General features: G+C 41.9%; 1 protein-coding gene across 1 annotated transcript; it reads left to right on the top strand.

The window, feature by feature from the left end:
* The first annotated feature begins 345 nt into the window (after positions 1–345).
* On the top strand, positions 346–10,218 carry LOC125311289 (ATP-binding cassette sub-family C member 2-like). Its single transcript, XM_048269184.1, is given in 8 exon segments — positions 346–431; positions 1,650–1,752; positions 1,988–2,224; positions 2,456–2,663; positions 3,091–3,179; positions 3,454–3,619; positions 9,506–9,733; positions 9,983–10,218. Coding segments are annotated over 7 exon segments (1,179 nt in total). The 5' UTR covers positions 346–431; positions 1,650–1,737.
* Positions 10,219–21,596: the final 11,378 nt, after the last annotated feature.

Here is a 21,596-nt window from a genome sequence, read left to right as displayed (position 1 = left end):
CACAAACTGAGAGACCATTCAAGAAGAGTAGTGATGAAGGACACCAAGACCCTCTCTGTCCCGTCAGCTGCGTCGTTTACGGCCATTCCGGTCCTGCTCCACTTCACCAGAGTACTAATCACCTGTCACCTGTTAACTAATTAACCGCAGGCTTTATAAAAACTCTGTTTTACTTGCCACAGCGTGAGGTATTGTTTGTTCTGAACATACTGAGCTTTGTTAGAAAACAAATTGTTAAACCACATTGAATGATTATTGACCTTGTGTGCCCTGACTACGATTCTTGGATTTGTGATTTTGGATTGTTTGCCTCTGTACTACTACTCTGTCCTACTGTGTTTTGACTTGGATTTTGTACCTAGATTTTGCTACTGGACTTGTTCTCCGCATCTGAGTCTAACTTGCCTACAACACCAAGTACTCAATATATGGTAATGTATATAGTTTTTGCCCAGCTCAGAACAACAGACTGTATGTTCCTCCAATATAGAGTTCCAAGGTTGATAAGAAATGGCCTGCTACCAGCATTAAATAAAGGGCCTACCACAGAAATAAACTGTGTTGCTGATGATTGTCACTGTCATCAAAAACAGCCTGTGACAACATGAGACTGCCAACAGCTCCTGCTATGATGATCAACAGTGCAGGATGAAGGAGAGCAATTTTCTGAGTGAATGCTCGCCTAAGATCAGTTTACAGTGTACTGCCCTCTAAAATTATCATGGAAGGAGAGTTGGAGTACCTGTATGTTGTTAAAGGTTGTGTAAATTTCATTAAGCGTCCTTGAAGTCATGGAAAGCTTTTGAAATGTCAGGGAAAATGGAACCCTTTTAGATCACAAATCATATTAAGACGTTCAGTCTTGAAGGGAAGCATCTTTATTTTTCTTTGGGCAATGTTTTTTGGGTCCAAATTTTAAAAATGGGTCCAAATTGGGTCCCAGGTTAAAAAAAACTGAAGTTTCCCTTTAAGGTTCCTTCCTTCCAGAGGCAAATTGTAAAGAAAGCAGCTGGAGTCAAATTCACATTTCAATGTTATGCACTCTGTATAGGTTAGGGGGTCAATGGATTTAGAGGACTAGCTTCAGCCAGTTAGCATCCCAGTTGTCCACCACCATCTTTAAAAATGCCATTTGACATTCACCTTATTCAGGTGGCGGCCATTGCGTAAACCAAAATGAGGCTACAAGGTACACTGACTGACTATATCATTAATGCATTTTCACCACTGGCGAATGCATAGAACACAATAATCCTGAATGGTTTGTGTACCCCGTAACCTCGTTTTAGTTTACAATGGCCGCCGCCTGAATAAGCTGAATTAGGTGCCACATTACTGATGGATACAAAAGTATGTTGTCTGTGTGGATTGGTGGATAAACTGTTGTGACCATCTATAATGTGGCACCTAATTGGCTTTTTGTGAAAATGTGACCAGACGTAAGCACATGTTAGATGTCATTTTTAAAGATGGCAGTAGCCCCCTGAGTATATTTTTGGTTGAATTAGCTAGCCTAGTATTGGCCATTGAAGGGAATAGGGTGGTACTTCCTCACATTCTCCAGTTCCATAGAATAGTTCCATGGTATAGTTTGTTTTGGTGTTTGTTTTGGTGTAATTTAATGCCATGCTAATGTGTATGTGTTTCAGCATCCGGCTGTGGAAAAACAACTCTGTTCGGGCTAAAAATACCTCAGATGAGACCAAAAAAGGCCAGAGATTGATTGAGAAAGAAACTATGGAAACTGGAACTGTATGTTGTTATCCCCTACTTTGTGATGTGTCTTGAAAAAAAGGAATATGATTGAAGTGCATGGCATAGAAAAACTGGAATAAATGTAAAATATGAAAACAAACTCCTTACATAATTACTTTTTTTTTCTTTCATAATTACTTTTTAATTTATGGTCTCTCTGGATCTGTTCTGGGTTTCTCTCTGCAACTAACCAAGTGAACTCTCTGCCCTGGTTTCTCTAATCTCCAAACAGGTGAAATTTTCAGTCTACCTGCAGTACTTGCGGGCCATGGGCTGGTGCTTCTCCTTCTTGGTCTTCCTGATATACTTCATCCAGAACATCGCTTTCATTGGCTTCAACCTGTGGCTGAGTGCATGGACCAATGACGCAGTGACGTACTTCAACCAGATGTACCCTGCCAGTGTGAGAGACATGAGAGTGGGGGTCTTCGGTGCTCTTGGCGTAGCACAGGGTACAGTACACTTTAGGGTGCAAGAGAGAGTTAATGATAAACAAAGTATACTGCAGTATGCCGAAGAGCCATTCATTTTAGACTACTTTGCAGCTATACAACTCTTTATCAGCTTTCTTGATTAATTCAGATTTACTCTGTATTATCCTGCTGTATCTGAATTCCTCTTTATCACCTTTTCATCTACCAAGATGATGTGCCCCAAACAGCCTTCTAACCTCTGCAGCTTTGCTGTGATTTTCCACTAGGGATCTTCATCTTCCTGGGCAGACGGATCAGTGTTGGCGTCTCGGATCCTACACACGCGCCTGCTGGTCAACGTGTTGCAGGTGCCCATGGTTTTCTTCGACACCACACCGTCTGGCAGAGTGGTCAACCGGTTTACCAAGGTAGAAGAAAAGAGAGAGAGAGAGAAAGAGATGTGTTTGGGGACACTTTCCCTGGGGATTCTAAGGTGTGACGGGATCTGGACCCCTGAAATCCTGATGGACCCTGCGTGCACGACAGCACTAAGCTGACTGTGATGTGCAAAGTAATGATTATAGTGTCAAGTGCAAGATAAAAGAGACTTTTTAAACAGGGCACTTGCAGGTTTTTATGCATAACAAAAAGGTAATTAACTTTAATTACAATACTGCACTAATGATAGTGGTGAGGGGGGTGTTCATTAAGATGACACTATAATCATTATTTTTAGACTAATTATTACTCACAATTATCATAATTAAAAAATAAAATATTTCCATCATCAGTCTTACCCCCATCATGAGGCAGCCTGAGCATGATCATTCAGAGTGTCTACAGATTGCTAGTTTTCTGATCCCTAGTCACATCACCATGTGACATGTTGTCACTCTGTAAAGTCTGGTTCTCTCCCCGTCAGGATATGGCACCCTGTTTGTGATCTGTCTGGCCACCCCAATTTTTCTAGCAGTCATCGTGCCTCTGGCTGTCGTCTATTACTTTGTGCAGGTGAAGTGAGGAGCCCACTCAGTCCCATCTCTACGCTGTAATTCAAAATGGCAATATAGCAATATAGCCTCTCTGAGATTTCCTTTTGTTCACAATTTGAATGACTTTAAAAATGTACACCCACACACAGGGCTTGCTAGGTGGTTGTTTTCTTGTCATAAGGCTTGGGGGTTAATGCGAATAGAAATTGTATGGCTTATGCAAGACTGTCAGTGTGCAAGTGAATAACACCAAAATTGAAGACTGAAAGTCTCCATTGTTGCATATTCCACAGAGGTTTTATGTGGCAACGTCTAGACAGCTCAGGCGTCTGGACTCTGTTTCCCGTTCACCCATCTACTCCCACTTTGGGGAGACTGTCATCAGGGCCGTCCTCAGGGCATCAGGCAACGGATTCATATTTCGGATTAAGAAAGAACGGCTCTCCTCCTTAATCAAGCGTAACGGCACTGTTGGGAAGGATCTGTCGCTTACACAATTACATACACGCACACACTCACACGCGTATACTGATTTGCATTCACAAAAGAAAATGACTCTTGCAATTGAAAACAATTTCTGCATGTTTTCTTGTTTGCATATTTTCCATTGTATTAATTTTCACATTATCAGTAATCAGAGAGTTTACGTAATACTTAAATGCTTTCATTTTATGGTGATAATATAATAACAATATATAGATAAACAGTGTTTTATTGATACTTCGATACTATTAAGGGTTTTCTCTCTATCTAATTGAGAAAAGTCATAATGTCAGTATTAGATGGTGTAAAGGAGTTGGAAGAACAGATGGCTTGTGTCCAACATGGAACAGAGGACTTGCAGAAAATACCTCATCCAGACGCAGAAACATCTGAAAGACTCCTATGGAGGCAAGTAATGCAAACAAAACAAAGTCTGAATGATCACCAGGTACAACTTCAGAGAGATGATGAGCCACCAGAGGGTCTTCGCCGCTCTGAACGTACATGGAATCCCACAGAAAAGATGATTGCACTTCAAAATGAAGAGGCCAAGAAAAGGACAAAAAGACTACTCGGCTATGTATGAAAAATGGAAGATTCAAGTATGCACATCTAGACATCAACTGAAGTCATTCATCCCAGAAAATCAGCTGGGGCCACTCATTGATGAACTCAATAAAGGTAGGGAAGACATAATGCAAGCATACTCTCTGACATACGAGAGCTCATAACACCATCTACTGAATTAAGAAGACGAGTTGCTCAGGTTTTCCAAGACAGTCTAGCGCTGAACAGGCTTCCAGTTCCAGAACCATTCATTTTCAGTGGTGATCCTATGCAATTAATTGAATGGAAGGCAGCATTTATTTCACTAATTGACCAAAGATCCATCGCTCCAGCTGAAAAACTGTATTATCTGAAGAGATATGTCAGTGGTTCAGCACGCCAGGTTCTAGAGGGCACCTTTTATCGAAATGACAATGAAGCCTACCAAGACAGCGTGGAGCAAATTGAATCAGCGTTACGGCCAGCCATTCTCCATTCAAAGAGCCTTTAGAGAGAAGTTCACCATTTGGCCAAAGATTCAACCAAAGGATGCAGATGGACTCAGAAAGTTTTCAGACTTCCTCAATGCTTGCCAAGCTGCCATGCCTCATGTCAAAGGTCTCGAGATACTTAATGACTGTGAAGAAAATAGAAAGCTCATCCATAAACTACCAGACTGGGCAATTTCTCGTTGGAATCGACAAGTCACTCAGAGTTTGAGCGAGAGACAAGAGTTCCCCAGTTTCATGGATTTTGCTAAATTTGTGTCAACTAAAGCAGAAATTGCATGTAATCCTATTACATCTTTATTTGCGGTCCGTTCCTCAGATTCTACCATTGAGCGTCAGCGTCCTCAAGAAATTACAAGAGGCAGAGCCAATGTACTTGCCACTTCTACAGTATCACACAGAGAGAGAGCAACGGATCACCTGAGAACAGAACAAAGCCTCCATGTAATCTCTGTCAAGATGATAAACATCAGCTTCATTCATGTCCCAACCTTACAGAGATGTCATTGGATGAACGACGGATCTATGTAAAGGAGAAAAAACTCTGTTATGGATGCCTGAAGCCAGGTCACAATGTAAAGGAGTGTCGTCATCGTCATGTCTGTGATACTTGCAAAGGTAAACATCCTACTGCTCTTCATGATACCACCTACAGTAGAGAGAAGTTTACACCTGTATCACATCACCACGGCATTAACCAAGCTACCACAGCAACATCACTCAGTGTATCTGGTGAAGGGTCATCCAACACATCCATGATAATACCTGTATGGCTGTCATCAACAAACGAGCCTGGTGTTGAGAAGCTTGTCTATGCTCTGCTCGATACTCAAAGCGATACAACCTTCATTGACCAAGAGGTGAGTACCTGTCTGAACACCAAAGGGAGTCCTGTGAAATTAAAACTGACTACTATGAGTGGAATAGATACAGTTATCACAAGCAAGAGAATTTCAGAATAACATTCCTGTAAATCGTAGTCACTGTCCTACTTGTGAGACAGCCAAACAATGGACTCATCTTTCAGAAGTAGTTAATGAAATTCCACCCTTGATGAATTGTGAAGTAGGCCTCTTAATAGGATATAACTGTTCCAGAGCGATGGCACCAAAACGAGTCATTCTCGGCGGAAATGAAGAGCCTTATGCTGTGAAGACAGACTTGGGATGGAGCATTATAGGGCGGTCATCACAAGGCCCTGATTCACCGATTTGACAGTAGGCCTATCAAAATATGTTACCTGTCCTGCTGAAGTCCACCTGTTCACTGGAGTGGTGGGGTAGGCTTTAGCTCTACTCTATAGAGATAGAGAGCGAAGATACACAGGCAGGCCTGTGGAGTAATACACCCACACCCAGACAATGTTGCATGTTTCAAAGATGTGCAAAGTGTATTAGAAGAATTACATACATAACAGAATTGCCTCATCAGTGTGTCAGTAAAGCTCAGTACATTCATAGACTCCAATAAAACAGTGCCCTGTAGAGTCACAAAATTCGACAGGTCACAGAATTTGGTGCAACACCGGCTTTATATGTATGTAAAATGTGATTGGTAATTCCTGAAAATCTGTTTGCTACACATTTGCCACACATAGGTTCACCCAGGCTGAAGTTCGTAACGTTTTCCCAACAGCTCAACTAATAAACATAAGCTAGGCTACAAACACAATAGAGAGGGAAAAGAACTTTGTCTTATTTTTTATTTATGTCAACAACCTGGCTGTATAAATGCAATCCCAGACAAAGTTTAAGTCGTGTTAATTCCACTGTTCCCATTGATATTCAGGCTGTCTTCCTCAGTCATCTCCATGGTCAATTTGAAACAACACAAAACTAGATGTACCACATAGCGGTACAAAATATGACATCCGTTCTGTGAACATAAATCACACTAATCAATTTGTATCCATCTTCTACTCCATCCCCCACTCTTGAAACTTTTGTGTATGCTTGTTTGGCATGCCTGTGTGTGTGTGTGTGTGCGGGCCGCACAGCAAGTAGCCTACTGGCGCTGCGAAGGTGAATAGATTTGTACTAGCCAAAAAATGTGTATCATTGTTCTAAAACCTTTAAAATCTCGAAACAATCACAAGTAGGGCAGTTTATCCATTGCAACTGGACCGATGAAAGGTCATGTACACCTGTAGGCTACATTGTATTTGGGGAAAGTAGAAATTATCAGTTTTACATTTATTTATTTATTTATTTATTAACAAACAAAACAATCCCTGCCATTTCCATGCTGCAGTTTTCAACAGCTATCAAGAAGAGAGGTCATGCCATGGATTTTTGTGAATGTTTCTTCTTCTACATATGTATATGCACGATTTTTGTCATCTTTAGTTCATATGATATTCAACTTTATTGTCAATGCACAAATTAAATACCAATAGTCTAAAACAAAATGCAGTTTTACATCTAACCAGTGGTACAAACTGACATGTCCAAAAGGGCCTTCATGAAATGCGTCACTAGACTGATCACATTTTAACAGGCCAAGTTGAGAGTTGCGTCCGTTATTGTTCGTGGGGAAAAATACCATGTCAATGACAAAATACCATGGTCAGGGACCACCAGCAATGTCCTCACGGACCACTGGTTGAAAACACCTGGCTTACAGTATCAAGCGGACTTAAGCTGCCACCTCTTGGCGAAAAGTTGTAATACATTTCACCCAGCTGCGTGAATCACAGAAAGCGCGAATGAAGTGGCCACTTCTAAATGGGACCCACTGTACAAATGTATGATGTACAAATGATGATGAATATTTGGTTTTCCTTTAATCCTACTTAATTTGTAATGATGTATCGGCCGTTCTAATTGCCGATACCGATAGTATGTGCGTGCCTGTGTGTGTGTGTGTGCGTGTGTATATGTGACCAGGCGTGGGAAAACCAGGCACGTCTCCCCAGAGACATTTTGAGTTATTCACAGATTCTGAAAGTGTAGTTTCAAAGCTATCCAATGATGTCTCACTCATGGAGATCTGATAATATTTTAATAAGTTGTGGTCATTTTAATGTATACCCCTCTGAAAACCTTTTACTGAGAAAACTGGCCTAATAGATTTGCAAATTCTCACCTCATCTGAGTCAAAGGAAAGACAATTGTGCTCATTTGCATCTCATTGAGATAAGCCCTCCTCTACAGATGTCACACTGTGACATCTGGTATTTGTAGCCCTTCCCCTGGTGTCACTGTGACACCTGGATCTGTTAGCCTGCAGGGCAGAAAGAATTGTAGTGTTGTTAATATTGATGTAGTGTTATTTTCATTAGGCACTTCACTGGACTTATTTATAACTTACTGGACTTATATGGACTTATATATAATCAGCATAATCAGAATTAGAAGGTACTTTATTGAAATGGAAATGCTTTTATTACAAAATGCCCTGAATAGCATGCATTAATACACAGGATAAGATGTTACAATCCCATAATCCAAGGTATAAACCACATCTAGTTCCCAATAGAAGACCCAATAACATACACATACAACAAGCAGGATTGCAAAATGGAAGTCAATATGAATCCAATAGAAAATAAGAATAAAGATCCTATACACTAGACAATAAGAATAAAGATACTATGAAAAAGATACTAAATAACAAACAATGTCCACATAAATGTGCTGAGGCTGTGTGATAAAGGGTGACAGGGCAGGGACTGACCCTGTGGTACAGGAGAGTTCAGGTATTATTTGGTAAAGTGCAAAAAAGTGGATGGATGTGATACGATGCAAGGCACCCTGCCATCAGTCAAAACAAGACATTCTCAAATTATTCAAATCAATTGCCCACCGAAACTATCTGTAATGGGTTTTGGCTAGTAGTCTATGGTGCCAATAGCTAACGACAGGCCTACGTTAGCTAAGTTTCTAACACATGAACTAAACAAACATGAAATCACATTTGCACATAGGCCTACATAATATGGTGCCAACAATTATGCAAACGACATTAGGCCTACTGAGCTAGCTAAAAACAATGTATAAGAAAAAGTATGAAAACGAACTAGGAAAATAGGCTATAAAACCACTTTGAATGGATACAAAACGCAAAGTAGATAACTTGCCCCATAAGAAACATTTGGTGTTCTGCAGACATCAGTGCCTCCAATGCAATAAGTCGTCCAGCACACTTTTTTTCGGGAGCTTTTTGGTTGATGTTGTCATCTCTGAAGTACGTCTGTTTGCTTCGATATGCCCAATTATTCGTTATTATTATGTCCTGCCACTCTCTTTCGGCAGCCAGAGAATCCAAGCGTATTGTAACGATTTGATAGCGACACACACAGTTGTCCAATCAAAAGGTTTATTAGCTGAGAACGAGAGCAAGGACACAGACACACCAAGACACCATTACATAGGAAACACAAGGGAAGTCAATAAAACAAGCATGATACACGAACAGGGTAGTCACATACAATACACCGGGCAAAACACATGAGGTACAACGTAAAGAAAGACTACACAAGCTAACACATACATGACACGGAAAACGCAATTACACTAACTAAAACCAACATTACACAAACCAGCATTTACACACATTACATTCTGGGAGGCTAGCACTCAGTCCAAAAGACACCGACGTTACACAGCCCCCTCGCAAGCTATCCCCTCCCTTAGCCATTGCCATAACGTCGGTGTGGGCATTCACTCGCTCAGTCCATCAGTCTGTGGTACCGCCAACAACACGTGGGGTGCACACACCGCAGGAGCTCACTCAACGGGGAGCCACGCTGCTAGCAATCCAGTGCGGGCGTGATAGCAGCCACGTGACCGTCCCCGCTCGTCACCAGCTCCCTCTCAGCAGCCGCCCTCAGGCTGCACTTTCCGCGTGTCACCACGGCACTCCTCCTCTCCAGACGGGGCCCTAGATGGCCTTACTACCGTAGACTGTGGCACCAAGCACTGGAACTCACGGGTCAACTGTCGCTGCACCTCCGTCGCTCCACTCCACAGTCGCACAGACCAGGATAGGCAGGCCCCAGCTCCGCTGCAGCTGGACCACGCTGAGCTCTCAGGCCGTCAGCTACCGGTTTCGGCGTCCCTCCTCGCGCTGCCTCCTCGCAGAGCTGTCCTCCTCTGCTCCTGGCCAGCTCCACTCCGTCATGGTCGCGACGAAGGCTTGACCCCCTTCTTCTGCCTCATGCTATCACCCAACACAGCGAACCTTTTTTTTTTTTTTCTCTCTGGCGCCGGCCAACAGGCCAACTAGAACGGGCGCCCACACAGCACGGTGCCTCTCACACGCACCCAAAAGTTTTAAAGTTCAGAGTTCAGAGAGCCTTTCTGTCGGAAGCTGCCCCACCGTCGTGAATTCGCTGCCCCCAGCGTCTCCGCCAACCGTCCGTCGTCCAGGAACCTCTTCCTCGCCGCTCTCCCTCGGCTCTGCTCACGCGTTGCGGCTCGCAGCGGAGTCAGCGCCCAGGCCAGCGTCGTCTTCTCCGCGACCACTACTTCAGGCCCCTCTTCCGGCAAGATCTCCTCCCATGGCAGCAGGCAGGTCTAGGTGACAGCTCCTCTCCTCTGGCGGCAGGAACAATAAAAGGCCTCAAGCTCTTTAGCAGCCCTTACAAGGGCTCTCTCTGGATCCTCTTGCGTGGGCCTCCACCCAGTGGTATGGTCTTCCATTCCCAGCTTGTCTCGCTGGGTGGAGGCCATGTTTGAAAGTCGCTTCTGACACCAATGTAATGCTTTGATAGCGGCACACACAGTTGTCCAATCAAAAGGTTTATTAGCTGAGAACGAGAGCAAGGACACAGACACACCAAGACACCATAACATAGGAAACACAAGGGAAGTCAATAAAACAAGCACGATACACGAACAGGGTAGTCACATACAATACACCGGGCAAAACACATGAGGTACAACGTAAAGAAAGACTACACAAGCTAACACATACGTGACAAGGAAAAAGCAATTACACTAACTAAAACCGACATTCCACAAACCAGCATTCACACACATTGCATTCTGGGAGGCTAGCACTCAGTCCAAAAGACACCGACGTTACAGTATGTTGTACATAACCTCTGGAGAAAGTTTGTGACTACACGAATGTGTACCAAGGAGAGAGTTTTCCTTTCTTCTTCCATAACATTTGCAGTCAAGGGTACAGATTTTTTCCATTTCGCGGTCTTTATCCCCGTCAAATGTAAATGTGGAGATAGCATCTCATTTCTTACGATCTAGCTCCTCTGCTGCCAGACCGAGAGATTCTTCCTTCGTTGTAATTATCTTCGGCTAAGGTCAGCTCTAAATTAGGGATGTTCTCCAATGTAATGCAGTCGCCTTCATCATCAGAGCACTCATCTTCAGAATCTGTTGTGGGCTCTTCGCAGAAGTACTTCCATACATCTGTATTGCTGCAACCACGATTCAGCTCATCTGCAATCTGCTGTGCTTTGTCCATCTCCATTCCAATTGTAAACAAACAGCATGCTGGTTCAGTATAAGTAGCCATGAGGTTCCTTTTAGCATACAGCTGATTGGCCGACAGAACAAAAGAGCACTAATAGTCACGCCTAATTCAAACGCTGGTTTACTTCCTGAAACTTAACCATTTTCAAAGACAAAATATACACTTTTAAAGCAACCAATGCTGTTATCTGAAACGTGGAATTGCTTCTCATGTCTGCTAACGGCTCTTTCCTCAGTTTTCTCGCTGATGGAGTGGAAGACGGCGGCGTCTGAAGGCTCACTGTAAGTATGCTCCTATATGCTTTATTTTTGAAGTTACCTAGTCTATCCAGTGAAAATGTACTTCCATAACACAAGTTACTTACTTAGCTTTGCTTGCTGATATAATCCGATTAGAAATTTGTTATAACCGTGGCCCACTGGTTAGCACTCTGGACTTGTAACCGGAGGGTTGCCGGTTCGAGCCCCAACTAGTGGGCTGGGCGAAGTGCTGAAAGGCACCTAACCTCACTACTCCCCAAGGCACCATTGTAACAACTCACTGCGCCGGGATTAGTGTGTGCTTCACCTCACTGTGTGTACACTGTGTGCTGTTTGTGTTTCACTAATTCACCGATTAGGTTAAATGCAGAGACCAAATTTCCCTCACGGGATCAAAAAGTACTTATAACGTAACATTAATGGCCAGCTTGATGGCTGTAGCTTCTAGTGCTAGCTCATATTAGCTGCCAAGTTACACACCAGCTAGTTTCTAGGTTGCGGACGCTAATTTAGCTCACCTTTCACAGGGCTAAATCCTGTCTAATTTGAGCTTTGTTAACGTTTCATAACTTAACTCAAAATTGCGTTTAAAATGAGCTAAGCTAACTTCATGTGTTTGCCTGCGAACAACAAAAGTTGGCTTGCGTGAGCTAGCGTTAGCTTGTTGGCTAACGATAATGTTAACAGGAAAACTCGTTTTTTTTTTCTTATTGATCATGCACTCGGGCGCTGTCTTAAAGAAAACCTAGGCTACTTTGGATGTGTTTAAACATCATTTCGTTCTGGTAGGGGGCCGATTTCACATTGGTTAACGTTACCTGTCTTGGACTTGAACGTTAGCAGCTGATAAACTAATTAACGGTATAATGATATTCCCTGTCATAGCCCGATGTGAGTCGTGCATGCTCAGATGTATTTGTTGGTTCCAAAAATGGACTTTTTGAACTTATTTATATTTAATGGACTTTTTGAACAATATTTATACTTAAAACAAACTGCTTCGGGATTAGTGCCATTATATTTTGTAAAAGTTAGCGAGAAGTCGGCTAACTGGCCTACTATGGGCTCTGCTATGTGGCTGCACAAAATAAGCAGGGAAGGATTTTCGATCAGCCGATATAAAAAGTCCGTTTTTGCAGACGTTTCCTGGTGCCAAAACCGGGCTTTTGCTAATTTTTATCTAATATAAGGCCACAAATCCTGAAGCTATTTGTTTTATGTAGACATACCGCCGTCAACAAGTTCATTGAATGATGATGAATATTTCTTGGAGTAAGATTTAATGAGAAGGGGCAGTATTTGACTTTTGCCTCTTATAACTACTTTTTCACATCTTTAAATGCTTCATTGTGGAGCGGAGGTGTTTCTACCGGTCAAGTATCATTGCCTTGTCACAGACCAGAAGATTTTCAATGGAACTATGAGCTTAAATGATCAGCATCACACTCTCTGGATCCCGATATAAAGCAAATTTTTTAACGGAGTGTAAGATTGGTAATGTTAAATATTTGGCAGTTTCTGATGATAAAAGTAATGTATATTTATGTTCTACATCTGTGTTACAGGTCATTCACCAGTGGCTCCAGTCTGGTTTGGTCTACCCTTTCTCATCCTGGCCTGCCAGCCAAGTAAAGTAAGCTATAAAGTTTTACATTTGATTTATTTGACTTTTGGTCCACACTTACACACTCCACACACAAAAATAATAATAATAAATATAGCTGCAAGCAGCAATGTGGGGGCCAAGCAGTAGGCCGGAGTAACCACGGCAACTCAATGCTGTTAGCTCAATGCTGCAATCAGACATATGGCCATAAGCTGTCAGAGCAAGTTTCATGTCTAGCACGTCAAAAAATACAAGCCAACTTGCATTTTTGCTATTTGCAGCCATCTTAGAGGTCAAAGGTCACCAAATTTCTTGGACGTCCTCCCAATGGGGTCACGAGTCCTTATACTAAGTTTGGTTTTGATAGATGCCACGGTGGCTGAGATATGATCTCACTTCCTGTTTGGCGGCTTCGCTACCAATTTCAATTGGCTGTTACGGGCAAACGCTTCCGTCAATTGTTACAGAAACCAATGCATTGACAAGGCAGATGAAATTTGTGACCTAGGGAAATTTGTTAGTGTTTTTGATTAAATCCAATATGGCGGCCGAATCAATTATGTTGATGTCATAAGTTGCCATCTGTCAACATAAAGATGTTCCAGAGTATAACCAGACACCATTGTAGATTGTAATTCTAAGCACAACAGCAGCTACAGGCCAAAAAGCATGTTTCTGAATTACAGTGCCCCCTACAGGTCAAAGGTCACCAACTTTCTTGAGTGTCCTCCTGATGTGGTCATAAGTCCACCTACTAAGTTTGGTTTTGATAACTGCAAGGGTTGCTGAGATATGAGCTCACTTCCTGTTTGGCGGCTTCGCCGCAAATTTCGATTGGCTGTTATGGGAGAACGGTAATAGTTCCGAAGACGAAAAGCACGAGCTGAATGAGGCTTGGTCTGAAGATGATCTGTGTCAAATTTGGTGGGAATCAGAGAAAATATGTGACCCCTGATACATTTTAAGTGTTTTTGATGAAATCCGAAATGGCGGCGCTAGATGAAATTAATTATTGGACTGTCCCCAATCAGTGTGCCAAATTTCACAACTTTTGACCAGACGGTTCTATGGGCTGCCATAGACTTCCATGGTGGAATAATAATAAATATAACCGCAAGTGGTGATTTAACGGGGTCCGAGCAAAATGAACATGAGGTAGCATAGCTTTTTAGTTTACATATGTTTCGATTGTTTGGGCCCAATTGTTCAAAAAAACGTGATTGGATTTCGGTTATCGGATTTCAGTTACCGGATTTCGGCTATCGGATTTCAAATCTTGAAAATTGTTGTTCAAAGTTGTTCAAAGGGAAACAAGGATCCTGAAATTGGATTAGATCACATAATCTATTCTTGGTTTTGATCAGGATAAAACCTTTGTGTTGTTCAAAACTTTTGAGTTGGATTGGAATAAATTTGATCCATAAAATTAGGATTACCCTGTGCTGTAACGTTATAGTGTGCTAACCTCCACAACCCAACAGTATTCTAACAGTATTCTATTCTAGTATGCTAACCTCCACAACCCAACTAAAGGAACTGTAGGGGGCGATGTGGGTTGAGGTAGAGTGAGTGTGTGGCGAGCAGGCAGAGCCTCGGTCAGAAGGCTTAATGGTATGGAGTGATGACACGGAGATGGCAGGTTTCGGTGCAACACAAGTGAACTTGTGAGTTCCATCTGTGATTCATCTGTTCTTTTGTTCTTTACTTGTATGTGTGCTGCATCAAAGAGGAAACAAACAGAAAATGGAGTAATCAGTGAAATGGGGTAAATCAGTACAGATCCCAACTCACAACAATAAACTGAAATCATATGGCTATATAAGGTACAACTAAACAATACTTGACATCCCAAGTCAACCAACATCATCTAATCATCTCTCACATGGGACTCCAACACACCAAACCAACAAAGACCTTAACTTTACACATGATGGCAGAGCTACTCTACAAACTGATAAACATCACAAAAGTCATAGTGAGGGTCATTAAAATGATGACTTACGTTAACTCAAAGACGGACACAAAGCAGAACACACTGGAGTGCTGGGTTGAGATAAACAAAAGAGTGAACTGAGGGTGAGCAAACAATTTATCCTGGTCTGAGCCCCTGCTCTGGAGCTACAGGGTTTTCCAGCAGGTAAACATGGGTGGTTAGGTGGCAGAGCCAAACAATCCTGCATTATCCACAGCACTTTCACCTCAAGGACTTTGTGCAGATTTAAATATTAAAATGAGAAATTAGAAACAATATAATAATAATAATAATAATAAAATATATATATAAATATATATATATATATATATATATATATATATATAAACTTAGGGAGTCTTTTCACCAACAGTATTCTAACAATACTCTATTGTAGTATGCTAACCACCACAACCCAACAGTATTCTAACAGTACTCATCTCTACAACTCTGTGCTAATCACTACAACCCAATAGTATTCTAACAATACTTGATTCTACAGGACTATTTATTTGTCGATGTATTAATGTTAATTAAAACCGCCACTTCAACAAGGTGACCCTGCTTATCCGCTTATGGAGTCGCTCATTAAAGGCTACACAAGGTCTCCTAGACTGACCCCTCAGCAGGAATCTTTCAATGTGTACCTTAGTTCTGCCCGTACCTGCGTTGAAATTGCATTTGGGAGACTAAAGTCAAGGTGGAGAATTATTTTGAAACGCAGTGACCTGCACTACACTTTTTCCCCATTTGTTATTGCAACTTGCTGTGCCCCTACACAATTTTTAAGAACGACAAAAAAGAACAAGTACACCCAAGATGGATGCAGGAGGCAGCAACTGAGGAGCAACGCTTCCCCTCAGCCCAGAGAGGTTGCAAATACCACCGATGAAGGTGGCTAGGCAGTCAGAGAGGCACTTACTAATTATATGGCAGCAAAATTTCCACTACGCCGTGGTTTACATCTTTGAGCTGTTCACACCACTTAATGTCAGAACAAAGAACACAACTTTAATGAATTGAACCATTTATTAAATAAAACATCAATATTTATTAAATTAAACAAACAAATTCTTAGTAAATAAAAACATTTTACAGATCAAAAAAAGAGGCTTCTGTGTCATCCTCCATTGCTCTACTCTGTTGAGGGGTGCTTGAAACAGGATAGTAGGTTGGAGGGAAATCATAGGGGAAAGGGAACCTTTGAGGCACAGTGGGTGGGACATGAGGCCCTCATCCCAACCAACAGCTGACTCACTACTGCCTCCATGGAGCGGCTGCTCTCTCGAACAACTTCTGCAATGAGCCTGCTTTCTCTCTCATGGCTCTCTCGCATCTGCCACTCCATCCATTCATTCTGTGTTCTTTGAAATCTTTCAAAGAAATCTTGCTGGCTAGACATTTGTCGCCTCCGTCTTGGCCTTTCTGGAAAACAGTAATACAACCACAACTTTAGATAAAAGATCATTACTTTACAGTTTTAGACAGTTATTTCATAATTGCAATATTTAGCTTTAAATTTAAGATATCTAAATATCTTGTTGTGTCCTCAGATTTATTTAGTCAATTAAAATGTTTGACAGTAGTTAATTTGATGTGTTGAAATGAAATCATTGTAAAATGGAAAATAAGACAGAGTTTGAAGCGAACTTTTATTTTGATATGCGTGGCACGTAATGTGTTTACATATCTGTGGATAGTAGAAATTTAAGCTCGTTGCGTCGAAGCATGGTGTATCGGCTGAGTGCGTTTATGAAGTCTACTGAGTTTTCCCACGCCTACGACAACTTGGCTGTAAGTTTGTTATTCATGGTTAACCTGCATTCTTTATCTAGATGTATAGTCTGTTAACTTTGTTGGTTTTCTCGTCATTTTAATTAATGTTATCCGTCGCATTTGTATGCTAGCGTAGCCTACTATGCAGTAGGTGTATGCTAGTGACGCTATTGGGCAAATGTGTGGATGGGCAAATTCGCACATTGTTAACGTAGTAACGAATAGATTAACTTGGTAGTGTAGCGTCTTTATGTGCAAGAGACTAAGATTCTCTCTGTTTTTCTGTGAAGTTTCACTGGTCAATTTCACCTGTCTGAAAGTGAATAAAGGTGCTCATTATTCTGGCTCGTGAAAATCATGTTTTGTTTGCTGTAACGTTATTAGGCTATGACAACGTAGACTGGCAGCTAGCTGTATTACTGGTAGGCTATAGGCCTACTGTGACAACGACCTGTGTGAGTGCATAACATATGGAAAACATAATTATGTTTGGACTATGGTTCTACATTCTGTCTATTTTGAAGATGTAATAACCTAGTTCATGCAACCTTTCATTCTCCCGGCTCGCTTTGGCAAATGAGATCTTTTTCGTGTGGATGTGGTTGAATTTCCCTGCTGATTACCTTGTGTTGTCAATGGTCCCTCAGCTGTTGATTGGGGTCCATCAGCTGTTGGCTGAAGAGTTGTGTCTGTGTCCTCCGCTGGTAGGCTTTCATCCACCTCAACATCGACATCTATAATAGATATTGTAACATAAGTATCAGAATACTAACGTTAGGTGGCAAACAGTTTTACAGAGCCTAAATGACAACGCATTCATTAATCAAGATGGAAATAGACAATAGCCTAATGTTTGTTTTCATGATCTATATTGCTCATTGATTACGTGTGATAGTTCAATAACGGTGTTACTATGTGTCAACATTAACAAATGGTAGCCTAGCTGCTAGGCCTAACTGTTACCAGAGAATGTCTAATAAGGGCTGTTACCTTAACGTTAACGTTACCTGGATTCGATGTGTCGTCTTGAGGTGGAGGAGGAGGCTGATAGAAGCCAATGTCGACGCCACCGTCCTCTGAAGTGGCCAGAGGACGATGGCCGAGCATGTCATTCATTACCTTATAAAATTTGAACGAAGCTGGGTCTGAACCACTTGTTCCATTTTGGGTTTTGGCCATATAGTATTGTTTTTTTAGCGTTTTCCACCTCGAGCGAACCTGTTCCACAGTCGTAAGGGGAAAGCCGGCGTCCCTCAGTCTGTTAGCTACGACTCTGAACAGGTCTGCATTACGATGTTTTTTTCCGTCTAAACTCCCTACGATGTTTAATTTGGACATTACCGATAGACAAAACTTTGTCTCCTCATCGGTCCAAAAGTGGGACGATTTTGCCGCCATGGTTTTTATAACTAAGTTTAGTAAACTTAAGGCTATACTGTTTACCACCGCAGTTCCCTGGTTATGTTCGAAACCGCGCCTGCGCATATAGCCAGCTGCTGTCAGAAACCGGGATAAGGTGTTTACATGGAACAGTATCGTGTAGTGTATCGTGTTCTTCCGGAGTACTCCACCTAGCATAACCGGGATACTCAAAACCGGGATAAGGGCTTATCCGGGTTTCTGAAATAGGGATATGATGTTTACATGCGCAAACACAAAACCGGGATACTTTAAAATCCTGATAATAACCGGGATACTGAAGTGCATGTAAACACGCTTATATATACTTGTAGAATGGAGAGACACAGAGAGTTGGCCTAGTTAAGCAGAAAGCAGTTGACACAGGTGCAATCAGTTTAACTGGCCCTTTGATGGGTCCTAGTTGAGCAGCTGGAAGTTGATACAGGTGCAAATCAAGTTAATTAGTCCATTGTGATGTCATATTGCTAATGTAAAGTCTATGGGGAAAAAGAAACTTGTTTTTTGTTAATATCTCAAAAAGTATAAAGTTTACAAAAGTGAAAAATACATTCCTCAAGTGTCCTTTTCAAGACCTACGTTACAAAGTTTGAATGAAGTTTCTACACTGAACGACCCTTAAAGGAGTACCGTCACACCGGTGTGATGGGAATGTTGAGAAATGAACGTTCTAAAGAATATCTGGGTTCATTGAATTCAACATAGAATTTTAGAACCTTCAATTGTTGCGGAACTTAGCATGTTCAAAAACCTACACCTTTAAGGGTTAAAGCTAAATTAGATGCAGAAATTTGGTGGGACGAAGAAGAAGAAGAAGACTTCGATAACAGAACAGTGCATTTTCATGCACTGTAATAAGAAGAAGAAGACTTCGGATAACAGAACAGTGCATTTTCATGCACTGTAATTAATCTGTCACTATGCCTATGCCTACGTTTGCAAACATTTTAATTTGATTCATAATAACATTACATTTAATTTACATGTTGACAATGAGTAGCCTAGTTTTGGTTGTTGTTGGTGGCGTTATTGCATGTTAGTTATGCCTACAATGCAAAATTGCTTCCTCGCGATTGGAAGCTCCTGTAGCCGCATAGGATTTCAAAACATTGCAACGCGAAATGCCACAAAAAGCTGTTTGTGAATAGGTCTTAGGGAGTTAGGAGTCCTCTCGACTTCTTTTAAGCTGTCCCAGACTTAGGTGCTACTTTTAGGTCTAAAATGCTTTATTACTTTCAGTGAAAAAAATTCCTAAAGTTAGGAGTGACACGCCCATTATTTTTAAGAGTTGCTCCTAAATTCGCCAGTTAGGTGCTTTTAGCCTTAAAATTCTTTGTGAATAAGGCGGTGTGTGGTGTGTACATTGGTAAGCCTCCCTCAAGGTCTTAAGAGAAGTGCCAGTGACAATAGCATCAAAGGGTTTTCTCACTTGAGAAGCATACATCTTAAATCTATTACACGAGGCATAAAAATAGCAACTATAGACTTTTTGAGAGGCATAAACGTTAGCATTCTGTCAGGAACTCGTGTCCTATAGGCTCGTGCCGCCCCCCACCCCCTTCCAATGTCAACTACCGTGCATGACGTTAGCTGCTGGGTATCTCAACTATTGAGCGCTAACGTTAAAATTCCATATAGTTCTTAAAGCATATCACACAGCAATGTGTATGTTAAGGTACTTATGTCCTGTGGTCATGTCACTTTTACCGTCTTCCCCAGCATAGGCTATGAAGTATCTAGGTGGTCATTCCACGTCAATTCAACCAGGTTGACGTGGAGTGGAGTGACCCTAGGGTTAAAACACACACACACACACACACACACACACACACACACACACACACACACACAGTTTGCTTGACAACTGTACCATTACGGCACGGCATAGAGAATATAATATCCAAAGCAACTTAACTTACCACTAAATAGCAAGAGGGCTCTGTTTTATAACATTAGCAGTATTAAAATGAGCAGTTAAGTCTTGGTAAGTAGTACCGTTTGCTTCAATTGTATGCAATAAATGGTAGCCTACAGCAGTTAGCTCTATTTCAGACGAATACAAGCTCACTACACCTGTTAGCATAGTGTTACCACAGGTCATTGAATACTGACAACCCACTTCAACCCTTTCTGTACCATGTTAACAACAAAAAACTTTTGTTTGTAACGTAAATCAGCAAAACTTAGCGCGGTTATCTAAATTAAATAAAAAGGGAGCATACCTTTATGTGATGTTGTAGAAAATCTGCTGAGGCTCCACGTGTGTCCGTCGTGCTTGTGCCATGGGATAGTGCGCGCCTGGGGTCGACTAGTGTTGCCAGATTGAGTTAGTATTAAGTATAAGTATTATTTGAGTTGAGTGATTTCCGCCCAATCATGGTCGATAACTTGCCTTCTTCAGCAGAAAAACCGCCCCAACAACGATTTGTCACTATTTTGTCACAGATAAACAATTTAACTCAAATTGTATCTGCCCGCCTAAGCCTAAGGATTATTTTCCCCAGTCCACGAAGTCAAAAGATGGCCAATCTGGCAACACAATCCAGTCAATAACTAGGCAGCCCGGGCTGCAAAGATGCGTGCGAGCTGTGCAGTTTTCCACTTTGGACCTGCACTGTGAAAGCCGTTCTTTTGCAATGCATACGTTTCAATTGCGGTGAAATGCTATTACTGCCCTGACCATTTGTTTAGTAGGAAACGGGAGCATGGTTTCTACCGTGCACGATTAGACGTTGTTTGGAGACAGGGTTGCATGCATGGGGGTGAAGAGGGGGTAAAGTAGCCTACCAAATGCATGCTGAATTTAAAGTCTTATTTTTGTTCTTACAGGTGCAGTACGAGCAAATGGATTGTGCTGCACAGCCACTGACATAGACATTCAACGGCATGTAATCAGATTGTTTAACTTGGCTGCAGACCGTGGCGTGGCGAGGCGACGTCTCCAGTCTAACGGCTTGTGTCCATTATCGCGACAAAGCCCACCGCGCCGCACATAGCCCATTCATTTCCTATGGAGAGCGGCAAGGCTGGGCTCGGCTGAACTTTATGCAAATGAGAGCGGCTAACGAGAGGCGATTAGCCAATTAAATGATAGCCAGTGAAGTTCGTCTCTTGCGGGTCCTACTGGAACGATAGTGCCGGAATTTAACAGTTTAAACTACACGCCCACAAGCGGCAACTGATTTCAGCCAATACACGCCCACAAGCTGCGACCGCGAGATGGGCTAGGCATCTGCCAGCGTCTACGCGCCGCAATAATGGACACGAGCCGTAACCAGGCCGAGGCCAATGAATCATAGGCTCTTTAAGTTTGTGTTATTTCGTTCGACTTGTTTGATGAATCATTACTCATAGTTGTTAAATAAAATGTTTTATTTCTTCCAAATTGTTTCAGTTTTAAAATAGTCTGTCGCAGGCTACACATTGTTGT

The sequence above is a fragment of the Alosa alosa genome, chromosome 18 (assembly GCF_017589495.1).
Source record: "Alosa alosa isolate M-15738 ecotype Scorff River chromosome 18, AALO_Geno_1.1, whole genome shotgun sequence".
In the NCBI taxonomy this organism is placed as follows: domain Eukaryota; kingdom Metazoa; phylum Chordata; class Actinopteri; order Clupeiformes; family Clupeidae; genus Alosa; species Alosa alosa.
Note: the sequence above shows the minus strand (reverse complement) of the source record. Positions and strands in the feature narration are given on the sequence as shown.